Here is a 13726-nt window from a genome sequence, read left to right on the forward strand (position 1 = left end):
TTTGGGCTTCAGTCTCCCACTTGTAATAAAAAGCTTGGCTCAGGTGCCCTCAGGTCCCTTTCAGTGCTAACACTTTGCAATAGCATTGTGATGTTGGACATTCGAATCAGGCAATTCAATGTTTGCAGAGTAAATGCATATTAATCTCATAAATGATTCAGTAGATGACTATAATCCATGTTTTGAGCCCCGATTCAAATATTAAATATTTCCACTAATAATAAATTTTTATTATGTTCAAAGAGCTGTCTTAATTCCATTCCAAATATTACATCCTTATGACCTAAGCCAACCACTGCCAGACCCAGTCTACTTTATGATCTGTCTACAGAAAAAAACCTTAAATCAGATTTTAGACTTTTTTCCCAAGACCCAACAAAGGAAATGTCTCCTATTTAGAGGACAAGGACACAAGAGATGTTTTCATTGTTCTGGCATGTAATGATCAAGGATGAAATACATTTAGGAATGTCTCCTCTAAAAGGATTAAGAGATGGAGAGAGTTATTAACAGCTCAAAGTGAAGAAGTAGCTACATGAAAAAATGACTCCCAATACCATTGGTAAATATACCTCCTCCATTTTACTCTCTCAAAAAAATTCTGGAGATGAGCTTTCCATTCAGGAGGGTATGGGCAATGGCCACTCAGCTTACCAAATGTCAAACAACTGCAAGACTTTAAACAAGCCTTTGGAGAATATTAGGTTTCTGGGCTTCCCCTATCAAAAACACTTATGACATTTTCAGAGATGATTTTGAGAAGTCTTGTTAACGTCCAAGATAACAGAGTGGCAATTAACAGAACCAAAGCTCTGAAATCATTTCAGAGGAAGGAGACAAATATTTCGTCTCCTTGCTCCCCATTTCACAGTTCTGTCAAGGAAAGCCTTAAGCCTCTCACTGTGGTTACCAAGGCACCAGGTACCACTATAGCTTCGCAAATCAGCTCTGGGTGAAATGAGATTGAGAAAAATTACCAAATAAGCACATGTACTGTCAAAGGGAATACAATCATTCCCACTCAATGGGTGTCAGGACTCAGTATAAAAAGCACTGCAGAAGATCTACCTTTCAAGTATGAAAGGCTTTAGCGAGTGCTCTGGGTTCTTATGAAATGCATAGTGAAGCAGTGGCAGCAACAGCAAAATATGAAGGGGGGCTGGATTTCCCCTAATCTATTGTAAATGAAATCAACATACACACTCAAAAAAGAATAAAATAAATTCCTGTATACCTTCCACCAACCCACTTTTGTCAAATCTTAAACACTTTATCTTTGCTTTAGATAAAAAAATAAGAATAATGAGATATTAGATTTTTTTTTTGAAGTTTCCTGTGTATCCCCACCTGATGACCCTTCCTTTCTGCATATGTATCCATTAACAATATATGGTATATGGCTGTGAACATTTTTGACCTCTAGATAAACGATACATGCTGTACTTACCTATCTGCAATGTGTTTTTTGTGTTGAACATTGTTTTTCATATTAATCCTTGCAGATGTATGTAGGTTAGTTCATTCGCTTTTAACTGCCATATAGCATTCCATTGTTTGGATATATCTATTTATCCATTTTCTTTTCATGGACAGGTTCACAGATAGGCTGTCTCTAATTAGTTTCTATTATGAACAATGTGGCATCAAAAAAAAAAAATTCTCACACATGTCTCCTTGTGGATGTGGGAATTACTTAAGGGCAGGGGTTGGCAAACTACCTGTATAGAGTCAGGTAGTAAATAGTTCAGGCTTTGCAGGTCATATGATCTCTGCTGTAACAACTGAATTCTGCTACTGTAGAGTGAAGCAGCTATTGAAATGATCCGACACTGCTATGTTTCAATACAACTTTATAGAAACAGGCATTGGGCAGAATCTGGCACATGAGTTAGAGTCTGCAGACCCCTGTACTAAAGTGTATCTATCTAAAAGTGGAGTTGCTTAGGGGTGCGTGGGTGGCTCAGTCGGTTAAGCGTCTCAGATCATGATCTCATGATAACTTCGGCTCAAGTCGTGATCTCACGGTTTGTGAGTTTAGGCCTCACATTGGGCTCTGTGCTGACAGTTCAGAGCCTGGAACCTGCTTCAGATTCTGTGTCTCCTTCTCTCTCTGCCCCTTCCCCACTCATGCTCTCTCTCAAAAATAAATAAATGTTAAAAAAAAATTATAAAAGTGGAGTTGCTTGATCACAGGGTTATGCACATCTCCAACTTTACAAGACATTGACAAACTGTTCTCCAAGAAGGGCTATATCCATTTTCAGTCCCACAGATAGAGTGTTTCCATTTTCTTGACAAAATTGGGCACTGTCAGACTAAGTCTCTATCAATCTGATGAACAGGAAATGTATCAGATTTTAATTTGCATTTCTTTAATCTGAATATCCTTAATTGGTGAGGTTAAGGAACTCTTCATCTGCTTACTGGCAAACTGATTTTCCTTTTCTGCAAACTGGCTGTTCCAAGGTTTCTGTCCACTTTTCTAATATGTTGTTTGTTGCTTAATGATTTATAGTTCTTTACAGATTTTGTATACCAATTAACAAGTAAAAGGGTTGCAAATATCTTTTCCCAGTCTGGTTTGTTTTGTCACTTTATACTATCTTTCACTGGATATAAAATTAAAAGCTTCATCTAATCAAAACAATAATTTTTTGTTTTTTAGAACTATTTTTGGGGTCTATTTTTTTTAAGTTTATTTATTTTGAAAGAGAGAGAAAGAGAGAGAGACAGCGAGCAGGGGAGGGGCAGAGAGAGAGAATCCCAAGCAGGCTCTGCACCATCAGCATGGAGCCCTATGTGGGGCTTGAACTCACTAACTGTGAGATCATCACTGAGCTGAAACCAAGAGTCAGTGCTCAAGCCATGGAGCCACCCAGGCACCCCTAATTTTGGGGTCTTTTAAATGAGATCCTTTTCTACTCTTCTGTACTTTCTTCTAAAAGTTAAACTTCTGCTTACCATGTTTTTTTTTTTTTTTTTTTAATCCATTTGGGATTTATTTTTTCTTTTTTCTTTTTTTTTTTTTTCAACGTTTATTTATTTTTGGGACAGAGAGAGACAGAGCATGAACGGGGGAGGGGCAGAGAGAGAGGGAGACACAGAATCGGAAACAGGCTCCAGGCTCCGAGCCATCAGCCCAGAGCCCGACGCGGGGCTCGAACTCACGGACCGCGAGATCGTGACCTGGCTGAAGTCGGACGCTTAACCGACTGCGCCACCCAGGCGCCCCAGGGATTTATTTTTTCAAATAGCATAAAGAAGGAATATAATTCTGCTTTTCTCTTCATATGGATAGATAACCCAATTAGCACCAGCAAGTGAAGATAAGTGCCACGAGTACAGAGGATTTTGTAACTGCTGTATTCCTAGCGCCTTGGCAATACCTGACACACAGGAGGCATCGCTATTGTCCTTCCTCATGTGTGAATCATTTCCACCTGCATATCAACTTGGTAGAATTTCTCTTATGTTCGAAAATCTTCTTGAACCCATATACTTCTCCAATTACTGCCTCATTTCTTTGTTATTCTTTACAACTGATCTAAAGTGTTGTCACATGGTTGACTTCTCCAGCTCTTCCCATTCTCTCTTAAGTCCATTCCAATTAGGATTTCACCCCCATCATTTTGCTCAAACTGCACGTCAAGATTATTAATGACTTCCTCCATGTAGCTAAAAGCAACCTTATTTGATCCATCAGGAACATCTGACTGGAGCCTGGAACCTGCTTTGGATTCTGTGTTTCCCTCTCTCTCTCTCTGCTCCTCCCCTGCGCGTGCTCTCGCTCTCTCACTCAAAAATAAAAAAATTGGGGGCGCCTGGGTGGCTCAGTCAGTTAAGCGTCTGACTTTGGCTCAGGTCATGATCTGATGGTTCATGGGTTCGAGCCCTGCATCGGGCTGTGTGCTGATAGCTCGGAGCCTGGAGCCTGCTTCTGATTCTGTGTTTCCCTCTCTCTCTGTCCCTCCCCCGCTCATACTCCGTCTCTCTCTCTCTCAAAAATAAATAAAACATTAAAAAAAATTTTTTAAAAATTAAAAAAAAGAAACATGACTTTCTTTTCCTGATTGTCAGCCATAGTACTTATGACCATATGACATATGTAGTTTACTTACTTACTTATTTACTGACCGACCATTTCTTCCCACTAGGGGCAAGGATTTTTGTCTTTTTGGATCACTGCTGTATCCCCAACGCCTAGCAAAATGCCTTGCATATAAAGGTGACCAAGAAATATTTGGTGAATGAAGGAAGAAAAATAAATGTCAAAACGGTTTGGTGGGCTTATAACCTCCACAGGTCCTGGGATATAAAAAAAAAAAAAAAAATCAGACCTACTTTTTATGGAGAAAGCTGATCAGTAGGCATGAAGAAGATTAAAAAAATGAATAACCACAGATCAGCTTCAAACTCTAGGAAGTACAATGGTACAAAGTGGAAGTAGAAACTGTAAGCAGAAAGAGTCTGAACAGGCGAAGAGAGGGTTGTCATGTTCCTCTTTCCCTGACCGTGTGTAGCACACAAGAAGCAGAGTGAGAATTCTGCTGCCTTTTTTTTTATTAAAAAAAATATTTTTTTACATTTATTTATTTTTGAGAAACAGAGTGAGACAAAGCGCGAGCAGGGGAGGGGCAGAGAGAGAAGGAGACACCGAACCTGAAGCAGGCTCCAGGCTCTGAGCAAGCAGTCAGCACGCAGCCTGATGCGGAGCTCGAACCCACAAACTGTGAGATCATGACCTGAGCCGGAGTCAGACGCTTAACCCACTGAGCCACCCAGGTGCCCCTCTGCTGCCTTCTTAATAGAACAAGTTGGTCTTGTATAAACCTGGCACCAATTAATTAATTCAGCAGATGTTTACTGAGTACCCACTGTCTCACATATTTGGTACTGAATACATTTTTAGGGGTTAAAAAGTACCTTCATATAGTCTCATTTGATTTCACAACCTATCTGGAAGTTTCTCATTTTATATAAGAAAACTGAGGCTCAGGAGATAAAGTTATTTGCCTAAGGTAAGAACTAGTAACTGGGAGAGATAGGACTTGAATTCTAGTCCTTATTACTATTTTTTTCCTTTTCAAAAAACTGTGGTAAGAAACACATAACAGAATATTTGCCATCTTCACCATTTCTAAATGTACACTTCAGTAGCGTAAAGTATACTCACATTGTTGCGCAACATATATCTCTAGAAATTTTCATGGTGCAAAGCTGAAATTCTATACCCATTAAACAGCCAATTCCCCATTTCCCTCCCCTCCAAGCCCCTGTTCATCACCATTCTACTTTCTATTTCTATGAATCTGACTACTCTAAGAAGTATTTGTCTGTGACTGGCTTACCCCATTAGCAGAGTGCCTTCAAGGCTGATACGTGTGGCTGTATGTGACAAGAGTTTCTTCCCTTTTATGACTGAATAAAACCCCACTGTACGTGTACACCACATCTTGTCGAGCCAATCATTTGATGGACATCTGGGCTGCTTCCATCTCTTGGCTACTATGAACACAGGTGTGCAAATATTTTTTTGAGAACCTGCATTCAATCCTTTTGGATATATACCCAGAAGTGGGATTGCTGATCATATGATAGTTCTATCTTTAATTTTTTTGAGGAACTGCTGTATGGTTTTCCATAGCAGTTTCAACATTTTATGTTCCCACCAAAAGGGCAGAAGGTTCCAATTTACCCACATCTTTGTCAACACTTCTTATTCTTTTTCTTTTTAATTTTATTTTTAAGTAAACTCTATGCCCAATGTGGGGCTTGAAGTCATGACCCCGAGATCAAGAGTTACGTGCTCCACTGACTGAGCTAGCCAGGCACCCTTATTTGTCTTTTCTTTCTTTTTTCTTTTAAAGTGTATTATTTTGAGAGACACTGGAGAGAGGGAGAGAGAGAATCCCAAGCAGGCTCTGTGCTGTCAGAGTGGAGCCCAATGTGGGGCTCAATCCCACAAACCATGAGATCGTGACCTGAGCCAAAATCAAGAGTTGGACACTCAACCGACTGAACCACATGGGCTCCCTTATTTTTCTTTTTTTGACAGCAGCCATCCTAATGGGTGTGAGAGATTTAACCATTTTTAAGTATGCAGCTTAGCCTTTGATTTTTAATCTAGTGCTTTTTCTATTATACTCTACCGCAGCACTCTCTCTGTGAAAAAGAAAAAGAAACTTGGAATGAGGCAAAGGAGATTTGTAGGGGCACCTGGATGCCTCAGTCAGTTTAGCATCTGACTCTTGATTTTGGCTCAGATCATCTCAGTGAGATGAGCCCTGCATCAGGTTCCACACTGGGCATGGAGGCTGCTTAAGATATTCTCTCTCTCTCTCTCTCTCTCTCTCTCTCTCTCTCTCTCTCTCTCCCTCCCTCCCTCCCTCCCTCCCTCCCTCTCCCTCTGCCCCTTCTACCCTCCATGGCAGCATGCACTCATGTGCTCTCTCCCCCTCTCACAAAAAAAGGTAGATTTCTAAGCTACCTGTATGTTCTTCCAATTATTATAAAAGGGAAGAACATGATAAATTTTAAGTTCTACAAACCTGGATTTGAATCCTGCTTATGCAACTTACTAGCTATGAAGGCTTGAGCAAGCTTACAGAGCTGTTAAGCCTGAACTGGCCCATCACTAGTATTAGGAAGACTGCTGTGAGGGTTACAGATCTCTCTCTCTCTCTCTCTCTCTCTCTCTCTAAAATGCCTAATTAAGGGGTTAGTAAAGAATTAAGTGCATCATAAGTAGGTAGTATTATGTAAAGCAAGTGACAAGAAACAAAATAGAAACCATACCAATTTTGGTAGCACTATAGATGTTCTCAATAGGAAATATTTCTCCTAGCCCATATAGGAGAACTTTGGCCAGAGCTGGAACCAGCTGGGTTGTAGTGATCAGAACATTCACACAATTCTTTCTAGAAGGGAGAAAAAATAAAAAGAAAAAGGTGAAACCAAACTAACCTGGGAGCAAGAATTTGAACGGGCCTTCTCTTTGGGAACTAATTATTAAAAACTAACCTCAAAGGGCCTGATATTTGTTCAGGGCCATGTTCAGTTACTGGTCTAATTATCTCAGGTTTATTTATTTCCTATATTAAAGGACAGTGATTCTATATATATAGTGGGCACAGAGTAGCAACTTGATTCTTGCTTCATTTCCCTTCTAACCATTCTAGCTCACTGCACTCGTTAGCAAATAAACCACCAATCCATGTCACTGACCCTACACGCTAGGAAACCAGCAAAAAGGCTTATAGTCACAGTGCTATTTCATCTGAATGCAACTCAGCCCTTAATAAGATATGACTTAAGTCCTCTTTGCCTTTTACACAATAGCAGCACCAATTCCAGAATACATGTTAATTTCACATGTACTTTACCTTCAGGAATACCCACCCTTCAGTGTCAGTTTTACTGTTTGCTCTACTAAGTTGTAGATCTGGAATTCCTGCTTTGAGGGAGGGAGCAACAGGGTATTAGTGCAGACTGTATTTGACTGTATTTATTTCCCATTCTGAGCTTCAAGCTGAAATATCCCTAAACTGCTTAATATATTCCTTTTGAATCCTGCCTTCCTAAGTGGGTTTTGGTACATTTCTTCAGAGTGTCCTGTACCTAGAATATGTGATGTGTCTCCTACATGGATTCTTTGATGTGACTGGGCCATCTCCTGGCTGGAGATTATTGGTCACTGAGGCTTTAATTCTGTGAGAAAAAAGTAAGGAGAAAGAAAAAGGCTTTCATGTATAAATATTCTCTTAAAATTCGAAGGTGTGCTGTTAGCGCAGAATGACCTTACCTCCTACCTACCCTACATGTTTTCCTGCATCCTTTAAACTCCTCTTACCACGAGCCCAAACCTATGTTAGAGAGTGGCCTATCACGGACTGGGGTAGTAAAGAGTGTTTCTTAGAGAGGGTGAGAACTAAAAGAAGTACCATACCTGGACTGGATGAGAAGTAAGGACTTTAATGCAGTTCCTAACCAGGAATCTGTTAAAACTTCAATTTCTGCTCTCAGTCTCTGCAGTGCTTCCTTTCTCTGGGGACTGAGCAGGCCTTTCAGAATAAAAGCAGACACATTTATCATTTGACAACATATCCTTGCTGACACCGAGGAAGCAACTTCTAAATTCAATTTAGAAACACTGTGGGTCACTGAAATATTCTACCGAGCTAACAGGTTTCTCTTCCTGGTAAAACCCTAGAGTAGCCTACTTAATTAAGAGGTCTTTTTGACTTTATCAGAATGTTTTGCTAGGGGGTGGGGGGCAACCACCACAACAAAATCAGCTGAAAGAAACACTGTGATTAAATTCTGCAACAAGCTCCCTCTTTTATCACCACCCAATAACATAATTTGCAGACTAGAGGACCATCCTTTGAGGAGCACTGCTTAAGACGTGATATCAAGAATCAAAGGGGGCAAAATGAAGGTTATAGTTGGGAGCGTCTGCAGCATTTCCAATCTCTCTAAAGAAACCAAAGCCCGGGGAGGAAAAGGAGGTTGCCTAAGATCACAAAGCAGGTCAGTGGCTTTGGTTTCAGAAGTCTTTGCACTGCCTTGCACTGCTCCCGTGGGACTGTGCTTTCACAGCCCTGAGATTCCAGGTTCAACAACCAACTCTATGAACATCATTTATTTGTACATACTTACTTGTGAAACAACTCCAGATAAGAAGAGACTAAAACAGTGCTTAACATCAGACAATTAAACACAGAACAAAACAGAACTGATCTGATGGGAGCATGTTATCAGACACTTGAATTACAATATTCAAATAATCAATCTGGCCCTGTATTTTCTTATAGTGAAGGTAGAAAGAGAAATCCTATACTCTACTACAAATATTCCATAAAAATAGAAGGCATTTCTGTGAGAACTGTGCATAATATGTTTTCAGATTGATGGTTTCACAATGCAAGCGTAGAATCACAGGACTTTCAACATCTCTGATAAAACAACAAAACCAGTATGTGACCCACACATAAGTGTATATGTCACACTCATAACTAATAATATGATGTGGCACTTTTGTTAATTCTTATTTTATAAAATACAGGTAGACATTAGTTTTAATACGTTCCCCAGGGTAGGCTCAGGGGATTCTCACAGAGCATCATATCACTTTCTTCAGAAAACCAGGTCCTGGCACTCACTGGGCAAAAAAAGGATCAGATACTTAGGTTGTATATGAAAACTAACAAAAGAAAGGCTAATGTCTGCAGAGAGTAAAAGCAAAAAGACGGAGGTGTCAAAATAAAAAGTACTGACTCTGAATCATTATAAAAAAATAGGCCATAAGAAGGGGAATCTAAAAAAAGCAAATTAGATTTTCCCAAAGCCCAGATGCCTGTGATTTTTATCTGGTACCGGAGGGCTCGAAAAGAAATGAAACAAATCATCTTTGAAGTCCTATTTTTACTTTCTGCACCAAAATGTAAAGCAGCATGGTGTGGCAGGAGGACTCTCTTGATCCGGGGTAATATACCACTAGACAGTGCATGGAATCCCCGAAACTTCATGCAACGTTTTGTGTATATGCAGATCTTTGAGGGTAATGGTTCACAGTTTAATTTTTTTTTCTTATAAGGGTACATCACTAAAGAAGGAACTGCATGAGGGTGCCTGGCTGCCTCAGTCATTAAGCATGCGACTCTTGATCTTGAGGTCGTGAGTTCAAGCCCCATACTGGGTGTAGAGCTTGCTTAAAAAAAATAAAAATAAAAATAAAGAATAAAAAAAATAGATAAATCTCTTACACTTAAAAAAAAGGGGGGGGGGGAACTGCATGAATGTAAAGGGCACTGGACCAAGAGTTAGGAGATTGGATTCCAGCTGTGACTATGGGTAAGCTGCCCTCAGTACTCTCATAATAAACATGTTTTCTCAAATGCAAAATGAGAAATGTCTCTTCTAATTTGAACAACCTATGGTTAATTAATTAATTATAAATAATGGAATTTTAGGGGGCGCCTGGGTGGCGCAGTCGGTTAAGCGTCCGACTTCAGCCAGGTCACGATCTCGCGGTCCGTGAGTTCGAGCCCCGCGTCAGGCTCTGGGCTGATGGCTCAGAGCCTGGAGCCTGTTTCCGATTCTCTCTCTCCCTCTCTCTCTGCCCCTCCCCCGTTCATGCTCTGTCTCTCTCTGTCCCAAAAATAAATAAACGTTGAAAAAAATTTTTAAAAAAAAAAAAAAAAAAAAAATAATGGAATTTTAGGCATAGTGACAGCCGATATTTGAGGTATTTCTGGGCAGAAAGGATTTCCAAGGTCCAACACCTGGCCACTGCCAACTATAATTCTGGACCTAGTTTTCCATCCACTAGAAACCTAGTCACTAGTTCTACCTGACAGAGGGAGACACAGAATCCAAAGCTCCGAGCTGTCAGCAAAGAGCCCGACGTGGGGCTCAAACTCCTGAACCGTGAGATCATGACCTGAGCCAAAGTTGGTTGTTTAACTGACTGAGCCACCCAGGAGCCCCTCTACCTGACTTGTTCTGATGGTTAAATAAATCAGTCAAAAAATATGGCAACCTATTAGTACTGACAGTAGTTGTAAGTCCAGAATAAAACAAGTCATCAAACATAATCTCTGGAACACATTTCCTTTAAAAAGGTATTTGTCTAATAAACAGGAGAACTTTGCAAAGCAATGCTAAGAGAAGTGCGTGAGAAATGTAAAGCTTCCTCTTCAAAGGGTTTCAACCAAACCTCAATTTTTTTAATACAAAATTAAAATGTTATTGCGGCCCCAATTCCTAAGCAGTTGCTAGGGAGTTCTAAGGGATGCCTGGAAAAGAATGCAAGAAGTCAGAAGGAAACAGTATCAGACTGGTCGTATGCCACACTTACCACCCACATTGCTTTTGTGCTTATCGTAGATTTCTCTCACTTTTCGGTAGCGGAAAGCCAGTTTTCTCATCCAGTCCACACCTCCTTGGACACCCACAGAGGAACCATGGCTGCCACCGCCTCCTGATCCACTGAAACCATCTGTTGAGAAACTGTAGTTGCTGCAGAGAGAGAGGATGATGAAAATTAATACTGCTATTGTCTGAGGTTTTTGGCTGAATGCCACTTGGGATTCTCAGTCCTATTCCTGGCATCTGACATCAAGTCTAAAGGCTTTAAGAACTTTTTCCCTTAATCTCTGTGTGTCAGAATCTATCTTCCATTAGTCATCTCCCTCACCCCTATTACTGCTATCAAAGAAAGGGGGAGAGAGAGGGAACAAGAGGTAGGAACCATTCAAGCACCAACTTCCCCTAGAGGTGGTCTTGGTTTAGAGTGTCTTTTCATGAATGACAGCATATCTTACAGTGAAAAAAAAAAAAAAACCGGGGCGCCTGGGTGGCGCAGTCGGTTAAGTGTCCGACTTCAGCCAGGTCACGATCTCGCAGTCCGGGAGTTCGAGCCCCGCGTCAGGCTCTGGGCTGATGGCTCGGAGCCTGGAGCCTGTTTCCGATTCTGTATCTCCCTCTCTCTCTGCCCCTCCCCCGTTCGTGCTCTGTCTCTCTCTGTCCCAAAAATAAATAAACGTTGAAAAAAAAAAATTAAAAAAAAAAAAAAAAAAAAACCAAAACCCCGGAATATAACATTTTTGTGCACACACACAGACATACACACAAATGATGGCAACTATGGAAAGTGGAGAAACATGTGAAGAAATAATGGAAGGAAATAACCCCCAATACTAGTAATTGCAAGATATAATGGAGATATTCTTCAGAAATGTTAGCTGGTTTATTAAGTTCATGGGTCATAGTGGTGACTTTAAAATGTCCTCAAATTCTTTAATACTGCTCTCTTCTAATTCTTCTCTCTATAGGTATGGACTGCATTTAAATATAAACAGGATGCGGTCGAAGCCTCAGAGACTAGGCTTCTCTTGCTCTCTCTTGGATCACTTGCTCTGAAAGACATCAGCTGTCACATGAGAACACTCAGACTGCCCTATGGAGAGGCGTACAGATAGTGAGGAAAAGGGGTCTCCCGCTCCCAGCCGCAGGTGAGAGGTTGCGAGCAGCTCCTCCAGTTCTAATCAAGCCTTCAGATGATTGATTTTAGCTCCAGCCAATATCCTGATTTTAGTTTCAGAGACCCTGATTCAAAAGTACCCAGATAAGTCACTTTCAAGTTCCTGTCTTATAAAAACTATGAGATGATAATGTTTATAACTTTAGGTTACTAGTTTTGGGGTCATGTTACACAGCAACAGTTAAGTAATACAGTGAAACAGGCTGGGAGAGATGAACACTTCCTAAGTAGAGATTGACAAAATGACCGACAGAATTAGGGACAACCTGGTTCAACTGAAAGTCAAAACTGAGTTCAATAGGTGTTAAGATTCTATATCTAAGGAAATAAAGTTGCCAAGACATTTCGGTAAGTACTGGTTAGCCATGTGTATAAAAGGAAAAAAAACCACCAGGGTTTAGGTGGATCACAAGTGCTTCAGACCAGGCTCTTTCCTAAAAAGTCCAGTGAAATCTTGCAGGAACGGTATGCTCCATGGCTGTGCAAGCACAACACGCGTGACTGGATGCTGTTCTTGATGTGGAACCTTCACCTCGTTCTCAGCCCTACGGGATTAGGCCCTCAGGGAGAGGCATACCCAGCTCTGCTCTATGTTTGAAAATTCATGGATGAAACAATTTTACAGGAGACACAGGAAAGAACTTTTTGCCTACTGAAAAGGGACAAACACCAAAACAAATGAACATGAAAAATGGGACGGTCTTTTTTTCTTAAAGTCTTCAACTATAAGCTAGATAAATTGTTGGATTATTCTTAGCCAAGACTGCTAGGCCAGGAGACAGCAGCCAAGAGAGATATGAGGAGGCTGAGCAAGCATTTTGGCACTGAGACCCGCTTGGTTTAGTGTTCCCTGATAGAACATTTTAAGATCGCCTCCCATAGGGTTAGTCCTGACACCAGCAGACCCCCACAATTAGGTTCCTTGGTAAAACTCCTGATGCTTATTTGTATCTAAAACTAACCAGTGTGGAAGCACACTCCTCCTGACTGAAAATCTAACCAAAGAGAAATGAGTGTACCCTTTACTTTGAAATGCTTTTTCCTCATCCTGTCATTGCTCCCCATTCAAGGCCATACTCAAATTCTGCACTGAGAAGGCCGCTCCAATGTTGGCAACCAGCTGCTCCCCGCAGACACCAGAATTACTTTCTTTTCTGTGCTCCATCACATTTTCTACTGTCACCTCTGCACACTGCCATCGTTAACTGTTTGTCTCTGTCTCCTCTACCAGACCGTGAGAACTTTTAGGGCCATGTCTTACTCATCTTTGTTTTCCTCTGAACCTAGACAGTGATTGTGTACAGGCATTCTGATGTTTAAGACATCACTGTTTCTATCACCTCAAGTCTTGGCCATTGTCATCAGAAGCCACATCTTCCACATGCACCTGGTCACACTCCTGTTAAAAGATAAAACCACACACTATTTCAGTCCACGGAGTAGAAGCGCTATCACCACCATGACATATTGTAAAAAGACCACAAATTACGGCAGATGATGAAATACCTCATAGTCTCTCTTGTGTGTGGAGGATCACTCTCACCCCCCTGCTGTCCAACTTCTTTTAAGGCCTAATTCATATCCCACAGTCCACGAAATTTTCCTTAACCATCCCAACCTTCAGGTATGCTCTTATCTCAACAGTCATGGAGATAACACAATAGCTCATGGGAATAAACACAA

General features: G+C 40.8%; 1 protein-coding gene across 3 annotated transcripts in view; it reads right to left on the reverse strand.

Annotated features, from left to right (window-relative positions):
* The window catches only part of EYA3 (EYA transcriptional coactivator and phosphatase 3), a 106261-nt gene that overhangs the window by 8804 nt on the left and 83731 nt on the right, over positions 1 to 13726 (reverse strand). For all 3 annotated transcript variants that reach the window (XM_086716177.1, XM_025931916.2, XM_025931910.2), the window contains 4 exons: positions 13384 to 13442; positions 10859 to 11019; positions 7946 to 8060; positions 6796 to 6917 (listed from right to left, as the gene is read on the reverse strand). In XM_086716177.1, coding sequence (XP_086572303.1) covers positions 6796 to 6917; positions 7946 to 8060; positions 10859 to 11019; positions 13384 to 13442 — 457 coding nt within the window. The remainder of the gene's footprint in view (positions 1 to 6795; positions 6918 to 7945; positions 8061 to 10858; positions 11020 to 13383; positions 13443 to 13726) is intronic.

The sequence above is a fragment of the Puma concolor genome, chromosome C1, assembly GCF_028749965.1.
Source record: "Puma concolor isolate L17-30 chromosome C1, mPumCon1.1.hap2, whole genome shotgun sequence".
NCBI lineage: Eukaryota > Metazoa > Chordata > Mammalia > Carnivora > Felidae > Puma > Puma concolor.